The 13,546-nt window shown below is 50.8% G+C and overlaps 1 protein-coding gene across 1 annotated transcript in view; it reads left to right on the top strand.

Annotated features, from left to right (window-relative positions):
* Window positions 1-8,109: 8,109 nt before the first annotated feature.
* Window positions 8,110-13,546, top strand: part of SORCS3 (sortilin related VPS10 domain containing receptor 3) — a 979,390-nt gene continuing 973,953 nt past the window's right edge. Inside the window, exon 1 of the mRNA NM_001205986.3 lies at window positions 8,110-8,736. Within this exon, the coding sequence (NP_001192915.3) occupies window positions 8,110-8,736 (627 nt within the window). The remainder of the gene's footprint in view (window positions 8,737-13,546) is intronic.

The raw sequence follows: 13,546 nt of genomic DNA on the forward strand, positions 1-13,546 counted from the left end.
TCCAACCTCTCAAACTGCGCTTTCTCAGGTTCATATGCTTATTCTCCTGGCTCATCCTCTCACCAGTGCCAAGGGTCTCAGTTGGAAGCTTTCATTTTCCATGTTGTTTTACAGAGACCACCTTTTCTTTAAGAAAGACAGCATTACTTTTAGAGCAATGGGGAGAATAAAAAAAAAAAACACCCTTTTTCCTTCAAATCTTCTTTCCCAATTGCATTCACCTCCTTAGATTTTTGCCCTTTTGCTCTTTTCTTTTGGAGGCATGACATTGGGGAAAATGTTGACAAAGTTGCTGATGACTTTCTGTAGCTTAATGGGTATATGCTTTCCTGGATGTTGTTCATTTCCCACTGTTGACTTGACTTCTTCAAACCTGAACTCGCTACTTGAATGCACGCCTGGAATTCACTGACTACCATAATCACTTCCTTACTAGGGGGTGCCATTTAAAGACAAGAACACCACCAACCAAATCATTAACCTCTTCTTAAATTGCTAGGCATGTTATAGGAGCCATATGCTCAGTGAGTATCAGCTACCAGGTTAGTCCTCATGGTGTGTGCTTGGGTGGGAAGACAGGTGATGCAGCAGAAAGAGCACAAAGCTTTGGAGCCAAATAGACCTGAATACAAATATTTTCTAGGGCATGTTATGTGATCTTCCTGGGGTAGGAAGACAGTAGAGACCACTGTGCAAGAGCTTAGCCCTTATGTCAAACAGATCCGGATTCAAACCCCTAGTTCTGTCGCTCACAAGGTATGCTACCCAACCTGTCTGAATCAAAGTTTCCTCATCTGTAAAATGGGCATAAAATACTGGCCTCCACAGACTATTAACAAGAGTAAGGACATTTATAGCCAGACTTAATAAAGCACTGTATTGGTACCACACCTTGTTTAACTGCTTAATGTTTAATGTATGTACATTAATTCATTTAATGTTCACTACGGTTCCAAACAGGAAAAGGAGCACGTCAAGGCTGTATATTTTCACCCTGCTTATTTAACTATCATGAGAACTGTTGGGCTGGAAGAAGCACAAGCTGGAATCAAGATTGCTGGGAGAAATATCAATAACCTCAGATATGCAGATAACACCACCCTTATGGCAGAAAGTGAAGAGGAACTAAAGACCCTCTTGATGAAAGTGAAAGAGGAGAATGAAAAAGTTGGCGTAAAGCTCAACATTCAGAAAACTAAGATCATGGCATCCGGTCCCATCACTTCATGGCAAATAGATGGGGAAACAGTGGAAACAGTGTCAGACTTTATTTTTTTGGGCTCCAAAATCACTGCAGATGGTGATTGCAGCCATGAAATTAAAAGACGTTTATTCCTTGGAAGGAAAGTTATGACCAACCTAGATAGCATATTAAAAAGCAGAGACATTACTTTGCCAACAAAGGTCTGTTTAGTCAAGACTGTGGTTTTTCCAGTGGTCATGTATGGAAGTGAGAGTTGTACTGTGAAGAAAGCTGAGTGCCGAAGAATGGATGCTTTTGAACTGCGGTGTTGGAGAAGACTCTTGAGAGTCCCTTGGACTGCAAGGAGATCCAACCAGTCCATCCTAAGGGAGATCAGTCCTGGGTGTTCATTGGAAGGACTGATGTTGAAGCTGAAACTCCAGTACTTTGGCCACCTCATGCGAAGAGTTGACTCATTGGAAAAGACACTGATGCTGGGAGGGATTGGGGGCAGGAGGAGAAGGGGACGACAGAGGATGAGATGGCTGGATGGCATCACTGACTTGATGGACATGAGTTTGAGTAAATTCTGGGAGTTGGTGATGGACAGGGAGGCCTGGTGTGCTGCGATGCATGGGGTCGCAAAGAGTCAGACACGACTGAGCGACTGAACTGAACTGAACTGAAGATTCTATCAGTAAGAATTTTCACTATCCCTATTTGCAGATGAGCGACTGAACAACAATAGAGGTGCAAAGAGGTTAAGTCATTTGTTTAAAATCACACCACTGGTGTTTGGCATGGTGGAATGTGAACACAGAAATTTAGCTCCAAAGTCTGAACTCTTAAATCACTCTGCTGGAATGCTGATGGGTCCTTACCACACATCTGGTTCAGAGTTATCTCATCATATGTTAATGCTCATCATTACCATCACCATGACCACTTCTCATCACTGCTTCACCTGTATACATTTTTGCTTCTCAGTCTGTTGATTGGAACTGAGAAAAATGACTTTGTCAGAATTAAATGAAGCAGTGGGCATAGAAGACCTAGAGCCTGATGTAAAGAAAGCCTGGGCTAAATGTCGGTTTTCAGGTTGTTCTTTCCTGCCTTCTTTCCTCTGCTTTTCTTCTTTCTTTCCCACTTTCCCTCATCATAAAATTTTTGGTGCCTTTTGAGGCAAGATTCCTAATGTACTACCTACACCTGTGACTGCTGGGCAGATGGTCACCTGTGGTAGGGAACAGTGTTAGTCAAATCTCCGAGTTTTTGCTTCTTTAGAAAGTATGCATATGCTAAAAGCAAAAGATCAGTAGTTGCAGCAGAAGTGTTATTATTGACATTCACCTGTTTTATCTTTTATTGCACATTTATTGAGGGTCAGTGCTTTGCCAGGTATTGGGCCAGGTGCTTGAAGATAGAGCATTAAGCAAAACAGACAGTTCTTGTTTTCTGCACAGTTCTTCCTACTATTGTGTGAAGTCCTGATTTCAGTGGTCTAACTGCTTTCATCTGCATTTCAGGTTTTGCTTTATAATCATTTCCTCTGTAGAACTCCAGAGTTACAATGTGGCCTGTTGTTTTGATGTTAATCAATTAATTAATTTCCTATTTAGTTCTTAAAAGGATATGAAGTGGCTTATCAACAATGCGCAAATATAGTATGACCAAAGGATATCAAACAATAAAAACAAACAGTATTTCATAAAAGGGGAGCAGAGGATAAAGATCTTGTTCTGAAGACTGTTAGAGCAAGTGAACATGATACTCAGCCTGCCTAGTGAGACAAGAGGACAGAGTGAGAAGACAAAGCCATTTTAAGAAAGCCTTTAGGAGATGTTGGTATGTCAGCTTCACAGGAGAAATCCAATTTTTTCCTGGCTCTGAGTTTTATGAGGAATTTGTCTTTAGATCCTCAAATGAGTGCTGAACATGTTGTAAAGTATGAGAAATACGCATAATTGCGACGCTTCCCTATATGTGCCAGCTGTGGGTGCTGGTGGCAAGATATTTGTTAGATTATTAAGGGGTTGGAAGACTGTGTGTGAGCGTGTGCACGTGTGTACATTTGTGATGGGAGAGAAAGTGCAATTTCCCTGAGTGTTATTGCACTGTGATGGTTAAAAAAAAAAAAAAAAAAAAAACCCTGAAAGAAGCCATATTAGGGTGACGTTTAAGGTACTCTCATGGATAACTTATAGCAAACACTTTATTTTCTCCAGTTGTTTGTAACAGGCTAGAAACCCAGAGGGAAAATGTATTCCTCATGAGGGCTTCTTTGCTGTCCCCACTGGGACTGGGTGAGGGCTAATCTTAGCTCCCAACCTGCCTTTCTCAGCTGCAGTAGGGATTATGCCAGCAAAGGACATAGGAGCCCTCTCTTTTAAATTCCAGATAAATATTTAACAACTCCCATCTTAGAGCAGGAAGACAAAGAATTTGGTGATGATGACGATGAAGATGATGCATTAATGATAATAATGGATACAGTATGAGGCATTATGGGATAGTGGGGGCTGGGTTCATGGAAGAGTTGGCATTTAAACCAAACCAGAACAGAAACTGTGGCAGAGGACAGATTACAGGCTTAAGAAAGACAATAATCAAGTTCCTGGAGGTGAGGGAACGCCTGGACTGTTGGGCACCATTCTAAAAAGTTTGGACTTCGTGGACAATAGTCGACAATCAATTTTTGAGGACAGCAATCTATGACATCATCTTCCTTCTGTTTAAGAGTGTATTTCCGCCAACAGCATGGAGCTTGGAACTGTGCTGTCTAAAACAATAGCCATTAGTCACATGTGGTTACCGAGTACTTGAAATGTAGCTAGTCTGAGCTGGGATGTGCTATAAGTATAAAATGGGACTTACCTTGTGACTTAGCTGGTAAAGAATCCATGTGCAATGCAGGAGACCTGGGTTTGATCCTTGGGTTGGGAAGATCCCCTGGAGAAGGGAAAAAGCTACCCACTCCAGTATTCTGGCCTGGAGAATTCCATGGACTGTATAGTCCATGAAGTTGCAAAGAGTTGGACATGACTGATAGACTTTCACTTTCATAAGTGTAAAATACACACTGGATTTTTGAAGACTTAGTACAAAAATATGTAAACATACTTCAATACTTTTTCTGTTGATTATAAGTTTAAATGAAAATATTTTGGATATATTTAGCTCATTGAAATATATCATTAATATGAATCTCATTAGTTTCTTCTTACTTTTTAAAATGAGGCTACCAGAAAATTTTAAATTACCTTTGTGGCTCACATGTTTATACTGGACAGCACAGATGGACAGTGGAGAGGTTGGCTTGGAGAAACAAAGTGCTGAAGAGCAGGAAAAGACAGGAAACTATAGCAAAGTCCTACAAGAGATGATGAAGTTCAGATCTAAGGCAGTGACCCTGGGAACAGAAAAGGACAGGTAAAAAGGTTTTTTAAATAGGACTTTGCAGTGATTCTCCTGGATGTGGGGATTAAAAGAGGGAAGACCTAAGGTTACATGTTAAATGTCTTGTCTGCATAACTGAGGTACTGGGGATGGTTTTTAGAAATTGATGTGGATGGTTTTCAATGTGGACATGCAAAAGGGAATTTGGATAGGAAGCTCACAGGAGAGGACGGAGTAGGGTTGTATATTCAGGAGTTAATGCACTGGTGATTGTTAAAGAAGCACAGAAATGGATGAGAACGTGGGGCTTACTCATGGAGAGAAGGTGGAATGAGAACCAGGTACAGAGAATTAGGGAGATGATGGAGATTGAGGCTCCACATTTAAGACGTATAAGGAAGAAGAGAGGCTGGCAAACTTGACTAAGGTTGGTCAGAGAGAACCCAGAAGGACCTGGATACCATGTAGACCAAGGGAGATCTTTCCAAACGGAACACATTTGCAAATGCGCGAAGCAGAGGCTGCTGGGCCCGCTGTCTCAGGGAGCCACTGGCGGTGTATGTTGGGATAGGGCTTTGATGAGTCACCTGCAGGCAGATGTCAGGTTGTAGAAAGTCCAGCAGAGAGAGGTTGGTGAGGAAGGAGAGACCTGCAGAGGTCTGGACACTAGAGAAGGCTGATGGGAAATGAGCGGCTGCAGAGGGAGGGGCAGCACAGCGCAGAGGGCAAGGATTGTTAGGCAAGGGGTGAAGTAGGGAGAGACAGAAGATAGGAGAGGCTGTGCTAATGAATGGAGGAAGCCAAGAGGAGGGACTGGTGCAGGAAAAGACATGAAAATGTTGCATCTGGAGTCTATTATCCATTTTTTCCCAAACAAATATTTCAAAGCCACGTATCCACAAGTCCACCTTGAGGATGGGACCTTTCTGTGGGCTGCATCTGGGTGGGAGAGAAAGATGAGAGACACCAGCTTTGCTCTTGCAGACAACTGCCCTCCACGGGGGACCGCAGGAGGCTTGGACAGCCCACCTCCCCTCTGGGCCTGGGGCTTGGAAGGCCGGACCCTCCCTGGGTTATGTGCGTCTCTGGTCCGGCAGTCCTATCTAACAGTCCAGACCCAGCTCTTCCACTCTGACATCTACCAGCTTTGCTCAGAGCCCAAGCAGAAGGGAGGCTTCCCATCCCCCCGCAAGTCCAGAGCTTCGGCTCCGGCTGCAGTGCCAGGCCTTCCCCGGCAGGGGCGCTGGGAACCTGCGGATTGCCGCCTCGGGTCCAGCGCCTGATTCTGAGCCCATCTCAGCCTTCAGTGCCGGAACTTTTCTTGGGGCTGCGGATCGCCGTGGTCTTTGGAAACCCACAGACTCCAAGGACCAGTCTCATTCTGAGTGGGACGTACGTGGTCATCGGTGTGGCTCTCTGGCCTAGCCTCCTCGGTTCCCAATTTCCATTTCAGCTCCTGGCGGACGGGCGTTAAAGCAAGTTCACAAGGGGTCTGGTGGCGGCTCCTGGGAACCGCAGGTTGTCTCTATCCTTGGCAGGCTCTGATCCCAGGCGCCTCTGTCCTCCGCATCCCTCTTGACCCTCCTGTGGCTCTCTTTTGCCTCTTCTTTGCTCTCCCCTTTCTTTTTGCACCAGTATTTCGCCTTCTCTCCACCACTTCGTCACCTCCCCGCTGTCTCCGTCTTTGTCTGCAACCCCCCTGCCCCTCCGCCCCTTTTAAAGCTTTCCTTCCACCTTTCTTTCCTTCCCTCTCCTTGCAGCCCCCTCACCCCCGCTTTAACCGTCTCCCACAAGAGAACTCTTCTATCGATTCCAGAAGACTCCCTCCATCCTACTCCTTTCTTAATAGCCCCTCCTCCCGTTCCACGCATCTAGGTCTTTTCAACCCCTAGAAATTCCCGGAGCTCCTCGCAGCAGCCGCTGCTATACTTCTGGCCCCAGGGCCTGTAAACTACATCTTCAGGTTGTCTTTGGGTCTAGCTTCCTCTCTCCAGCTCACCCCGAGTCTCCCCTTTCCTTCGGTCGGGAAGAGTCCCAGCCCAGGCTGAGTTCCACGCGGCCCGGCTGTGCTTCTGCAGCTGGGGGCAGTGGGGACTGATCCCCAGGCCTGCGCGGCGCTGGCCGGGACCCTCTAATTGGCAGCCCGACACTTTGAGAGAACAACCGAACCCTTTTAGTAATGAATCTGGGGAGATGAGGGAGCAATCTCATAATTGCAGGCGGAAAGATGGGCTCTCGTCCTCCGGGTAGGAGCAACCGTTCTGGACGACTGTCTTTCCCCAGCTCCAGCTGGGATCCTGGGAAGAAGAGCTGGCGAATCGGGGAGGAGCTGGCAACCCCCAACCCCTAGTTCTCTCTTCCAACCCTCCCGGAGGTTCTAGCAACAATCAGCTTACGTCCACAGGCGATGGGGGCCTATGGGTGAGCGGGGCGCCTTGGAGGAACGGGCGGTCCAGAACCGCCCGCCTTACTCTCAATATTGCCTTTCTGACGACTCACAGGTTCATGGAAATGCAAACACAGCCCGTGCCTGATCCACACGTACCCACAGCCCGAGCGCACCCCTCCCTGCCCCCACACTCCATTGCTCACACTAACACGCACAGATACGCGTGCAAACGCGCACGCACAGAGTCGCACGCCCCCGCACACCCAGGCACCCCTGGTTCAGCCAGGTACCCCCACCCGGGTGCCCGCCCGCCAGCCTCGGGCGCACCCCTAGCCTCCCCTCACGCACGCGCACGCACGCACTCCCCGCGCCCCTGCACCGGGCGGAGGCACTGGGTAGAAGTGGGGGTGGCGGGAAGGATAGGCTGGGGAGCCCGGAGCGGAGTCCCCAGTCCATCCCGCGCTCGGCTTCCGCAAGCTGCCTCTCTGCACGAAGACTCCGGGCTCCCCTTAGGCTCCCCAACCTGAACAGTTGGCGCTGAAAACACTTTACTCCTCCTCCTCCCGCGAGAACCTCCCCCAACCTTCCCTGCGCGCCATCTCCCGCCCCCACAGCATACCCGAAGAGTAACCCCCCTAAACGCGGCCAGAAGCGGCTCCCAACTCTTCACCGAGAGCAGGTTGGAGGCTGGGTTTCAGAGAGACTCCGGACTGGGGTCCGTCGCCAGCCTCTCCTCCTGGATTGGGGTTGCTTTTCATATTTTAAAAGAGGATTTTCTTATTACCTTTGAATACTCCTTTTGACAAAATTTCTGGAGCAGCTCAGCGGGGAAGATTTTGGGGGAATCTTGTTTTAAGAAAATGAAAAAGCACCTACGGGGTATTTATTAATTTTTCTCGGGTTTTGGAATCACCCTGTGGAGGAGAGAGCCAGCTATCGAGAGCCAGGAGCGAAGAGTGGAGAGGACCAGCAAGGCGCACCAGGCCGAGCCACCTCCTTCCCGGCCGCCCCCTCCCCACTCCCCCGACACACACTCATTTTGCTCGCTCGCCGGCGCGCGCAGCGCACACCCCCCGCGCCGGACCCGCACCTCGGCGGGCGCCACACACTTGCCAGCCCGAGCCGCGGCAGCCGCAGCGGGATGGAGGCGGCGCGCACCGAGCGCGCTGCAGGCTGGCCCGGGGCGCCCCTCGCCCGGACCGGGCTCCTGCTTCTGTCGACGTGGGTCCTGGCCGGCGCCGAGATCACTTGGGACACCACGGGCGGTCCCGGGCGCCTAGCGGCTCTGGCTTCGCGGTCCCCCGCGCTGCCTCGTCTCTCACCGCTGGCAGTGGCAAGCCAGTGGCCGGAGGAGCTGGCGACTGTACGGAGAGGCGCCGCACTGGAGCGCCGGCCGGGACCAGAGCCGCTGCCCCAGCCAAGCAGTGGCAGCGGCGGAAAGAAGCAAGGAGAAGCCGGAGGGCTGTCTCCAGCAAGCTCGCGGTGGGGACCGGGCATCTCGACTCCTGGCAAGCCTAGCGGCGTGAGGAGGAGTCGTCGGGCGCAGCCCCCCAGTGCCCTGGAACACGGGGATGCCCGGGCTACTGTCTTAGCCGATGGTTCCAAAGGAAGCCGCCCTCTGGCCAAGGGTCTCCGGGAGGAGGTGAAGGCACCACGGACCGCGGGTTCAGCGGCTGAAGAGCTCCGGTTACCCAGCACCTCGTTCGCGCTGACCGGGGACTCGGCTCACAACCAAGCCATGGTGCACTGGTCGGGACACAACAGCAGTGTGAGTATCCATCCGGCTGCGGAGCTCACTGTCTCCCGACAGCAAAGGAAAATGGGGGCTGGGCTGAGGTGGGGTAGGGGGGGCTGGAAGGAGGGACAGATAGTTGCCCTGGGTTGAGGTGAAGGCAGGAGCAGGGGGCTCCTCGACTTTTAGTCTGGTGCATCCCGCTTTCCCCACGCCCCCAACAGGTTAGCGGAGTTTGTTGTAAGACTGTGTGAATTTGTTTACCTAAGACCCTTCCAAGACTCTAAGATTGGGGCTGTCTGGAGGGAAGAGGGGAAAAGAGGTGCCTTATCGGGATCAGTGATCACTTTCTCTGGTGCTCGGCTTGGGGAATCAGTTGTCCTGTGAGGTGTGGGTGTGCGCGTGAATTTTTGGGCGGGGAAGTATACTGATTTGGGGAAAGAACCGCTGGACAGGCTGGCTGACTCCTGCGACTGCCCGGGGTTCCCCTCTCTCCTCCAACCACAGGAAAGAACCAGGAGATGGTGCCATTCGGACTACTCCTGCCCGCCCCACTTAGGATGCTGCCCTGGGCCCCAGGCACACTTTGTCCCAGTCTTAGCGGGAGGCTGGGCCAAGTTGGCCCAAGTCTGGGCCTTTCTTGACATCAGCTTTCCCCTTCAAAACCCAGGCAGCTGCCCTGCAAAGCTATAGGAGAGGCAGGGAAAAAAAAGTTTAAAGTGTGAAGTGAAATTCAACACCCGTCCCGCACCCCTTGTTCTCACGCAAGCAGAGGCACACATAAGTCACTGAGCACATAGTCGCCCCTGCCGCTGCGTCCTGCCACTGCACACTGGCCGAGTCGAGTTGCCTCCCCGGGCTTCGTACGCGCCTCTCCACGCCTTTCTCTCGGCTGCCAGGTTACCCTGGGAAGCTGCTGTACCGACAGGTGGCGCCCTGGAGTCCACTCCGGCGGCTCCAGACGCTCCGGGCGCCCGCGGCGGGCCTTAGGGCGCAGAATACAGTCTGCCCCGGCAGCTGCTGCAGCCCTCAGCGCGTGCCCGGAGGGGCTCCCCACCCCGCCCCCAGCTGGCCGCCAGTGCTAGCAGCCAGCCCAGGAACCCTGCGGGATGGCTCCGACCATTTACCCCACTCCCCTGCCTTCCTCGGGCCCAACTTCAGCCAATCCTGCAAAAACCCTTTCCTCGTCTCTGGCTTATAGCATCAAATCAGAACCGGGGCTCTGGGCAGAATCTGGAGGATGGTGGATGTCCCTACCTGCAGCTTTGGGGAACTCACTCGATGGGAAAGCACCGCCTCCACTCCCTTTATATTTCTCTTCGTGACTGACATTAAAGATTTCCCTAGGAAATTCTCGCCTTATTTTAACGGCACCTGGGGGGTGTCGCAGGGGTGACTAGTGAGTAACAGGAAAGTGAGGAGTGCATACCGAGCACAGATTTCCTGATTCTTATAGACATACAGCACCAAGCAGGCAGCCCAACCTGGGTTGGAAGCATTTGGGCAGAGCAGCTCCTCAGCAGCGCGGTGGTGGCTTCATCTCAGCGAGGGCCCCCCACACCTTCAGAGTGGTCAGCTCTGGGCTTAGGGGGTGGACAGGTAGGAGGGATGGGTGATCGAGGACTTGCAGGTGCTGGGAGGATTGGTGTGTGTGTGGCAGGGGGAGGTGGAGAGAGACAGGGCGACTTGTAATTCTCTGACAGCAGGGTTTTTGATTCTCAACTTCTCTTGGTTTGAGAATGAGCAATCGCGTGTATGTCCGTTATTTTGTTCATGTTCTTACTCAGTGAGGAGGATGGACTGGATGTGTGGAAGCAAATGTATCCCTAGGAGGAGGAGGAGGAGGAAGATGAGGAGGAGGAGGAGGAGGAGGAGGAGGAGGAGGTGATGTCCTTCGATTTTAGCGTGCCACACTGGGACGATATAAATTCACTCTGTCGAAAGAGTTCTTTTATGTTTCTGCTTTTAAGGATGATTTCTGTGTGTTGATAAATTCCCTGAAGATGGGACGTTGGAGCATGCTTTCTGCAGATGGTAGTTACATGTGCATGGCCTTCTCTGACCATCTTCAAGGAAGTTGTACAGCAGAGGAAGTGAGGGGGCAAGTCTAGCCCTGGGAAATGGCTCTCCAGTTAAAAAGATGAGTCCAAAGGGCCTGAGGAGCGGACCAGTTGGCCTTGGAGTTCTTAGCGACAGCGATGAGATTTGGGCAGTCTAGGAATACCGCCTCGGGGGTTCATTGGTTGTGCTCCTGGCCAGACTTACTGTCTGAGCAAAGGACATGGCAGCACAGGTGAGTGTGGGGACCCCATGTGTCTCCTCTCTCTGCTCCAGAGAAGGACTGCCTCTTTAGACCATGCTTCACAGGCACTTCCAGTGGAAAAGCCTTCCTCAAGGGTCAGTCTGTTTTGCCCTGAGGAAAATGAGCAAACAAGCTAACCCAGCCCTGCCTCTGGGAGACTTTAAGGAAACAACCCCTGGCGGGGAGTAGCTAGAAAACCAGTTTCTGCAACATTACCCAATCGGTTTCTTTCTTTCTTTCTTTTTTTAAATCTAATCAATTGCTTTCTCCCCTCCTCCTTTCCTGAGGTCAGCAAAAGAAGGTGCTGTTAGGGAAAAAAAAAAAAAAAAAGCCAGGGTAAAGAGTGATGGAGAGGATGTTCCTTCTGGAAGGTCCCTTCATCATTGGTTGGAGAAGTCCTCAAGACAGAGAACATGGATCTTTGTTTCAAGCTCTTTTGGCACGAAAAGAAAGTTCCATCTTCCCTTCTGACTTGAGTGTTAACTATGTCCTTCTCCAGGAAGGCCACCAGTTAACACACTGTGGGGTTTGCTGGTCTCCCTCAACTGCCTCTGGTGAACCACATTCCTTCTGTGAGTTCCTTTTGGAGGAGAGTTTCCAGTTACTCCATATATCTGAAAATTGAACTCTACTGTGGCCATTTGTGGTCAGGCATGAGGAGATGGCGGAGAAGGCGATGGCACCCCACTCCAGTACTCTTGCCTGGAAAATCCCATGGATGGAGGAGCCTGGTAGGCTGCAGTCCATGGGGTCGCAAAGAGTCAGACACGACTGAGTAACTTCACTTTCACTTTTCACTCTCCTGCATTGGAGAAGGAAATGGCAACCCGCTCCAGTGTTCTTGCCTGGAGAATCCCAGGGACGGGGGAGCCTGGTGGGCTACAGTCCACAGGGTTGCAGAGAGTCAGACAAGACTGAAGCAACTGAGCGCATATGCACGCACATGAGGAGATGGATATGCAAGTGAAGGGTCTCCACTCCCTTCCCCACGTGCCCAGCATGTGCCCAGGGGCTGAGAGTCTCATTCCAGGCTTGAGTCACATATTCACTTTGGTCCCAGGAGGGGCTGGCAAGACTTGGTGGGCAACAGAGGAAGTGCCCAGCAGGTTTGAGTCAGGAGGAAATGGAGTCTGGGTTCCCCTCTGGCCTTTCTTGTCCTGCCACGTATTTCAGCGGAGGGGAGAGGAGAGTGAGCTTGGGCTTGAAGCCTGTACTCTGGAAGAGTGATTTGCCTTTCTCTTTGGTTGTCTCCAGCTGGGATTCTGGTGATTAATGGGCTAGAAAGTGTTTCACAAACACCCAGAGGGAGTCCAGACCCTGGGGCTTACAGGGATACAGAAAATCACATCAGCCTGCTCTTCTCTTTTGAAAGAAGAAATACGCCTTCCTGCTTGGTTAGTGAGTTGGCAAATGACTCTGGAGATTGGGAGGCTGTGAAGACAACAGCGCACTTTCCAGGCCCCCTGAGCATTATAAAGCCTTGATGGGGGAATCCCTCATTTGTTCATGGTGCTGAGATGCGAGAATGCTGCCTCCTCCCGTAAATTGATCCCCATGCCTTTCCTGCGGTTCAGTCAGTGTGCTGCCCTGCAGTGTGTCTGGTTGGGATGCCTTGCCAGATAGTCTTTAATTCGTGTGCCCAATGCTGCACCTTGGTGAAGAAAAATGAGAAGATGCTGATAACTCGAGGTCCCTATCCTGCCCTGAGCACACCAGCAGGTGGAACACCCAGATGCTCCCAGGCATGGTTTCGTGCTCTTAACTAATTCAGCTGGACAATGCTCTAAAATATTTACTCCTAATGTGCAAAATAGTGACAGATTTGATCAGATTAATTGTGTCTCACTCACTGGAGCATCTAATTGTGGCTCCCAAACAGATTTTTCAAATAGCTTTTGGCTGGGATGTCTAGCCTTCTCGTCCCCGCTCACCGTACCCGTGTCACAATATCTTAATGCATTTTGTCTTCTCAGAGGCTTAATAAAGAAGCCTGCCACTGGAGCCATTCTTCAGGGGTTTGCCAAAAAGAATCTGTTTTTAATTAATATTACAAGGGAAGCCATCTCAGTGGAGACAGAGCTGAGAAATGCAGGGGGACAGAGCAGCACTAATTGCTCCCGGTCACTTACTGTCAGCCTGGGGGCGGGAGGGGGGAGTGGAGTGGCCACACACAGGCTGTTTGTCTGCTCTGCGTTTTCTCTGATGGCCCAGTTGGTTGGTTACAGGGCGTGATTTGCTTCTCAGATCCTGCAGTGATTTCCAAGGTGAGCAGAAGTTGCAAACTCCTTAATTGGGAGGCCTGATTTAATGATTGCAGAAATGCAGCGGTTGGAACTCGCTTTGTAGTTGGCAGAGAAGGCACACAGGAAGTGGCTTCTCTGACTGTGTTGGATTTAAGGGGAGGGGATGGTGACAAGAAGGCTCAGGGGGCAGAAGGGAGAACTGCTTCTTCCTCTGGCTGGGTAAATCTCTTACTGTAACTGGGGGGACTTTGGAACTGGATTCTCTGTGGGCCCTGAGTCATCCTACAGGGCGCAGAGAGGT

This window comes from Bos taurus, chromosome 26 (genome assembly GCF_002263795.3).
Source record: "Bos taurus isolate L1 Dominette 01449 registration number 42190680 breed Hereford chromosome 26, ARS-UCD2.0, whole genome shotgun sequence".
Lineage (NCBI taxonomy): Eukaryota > Metazoa > Chordata > Mammalia > Artiodactyla > Bovidae > Bos > Bos taurus.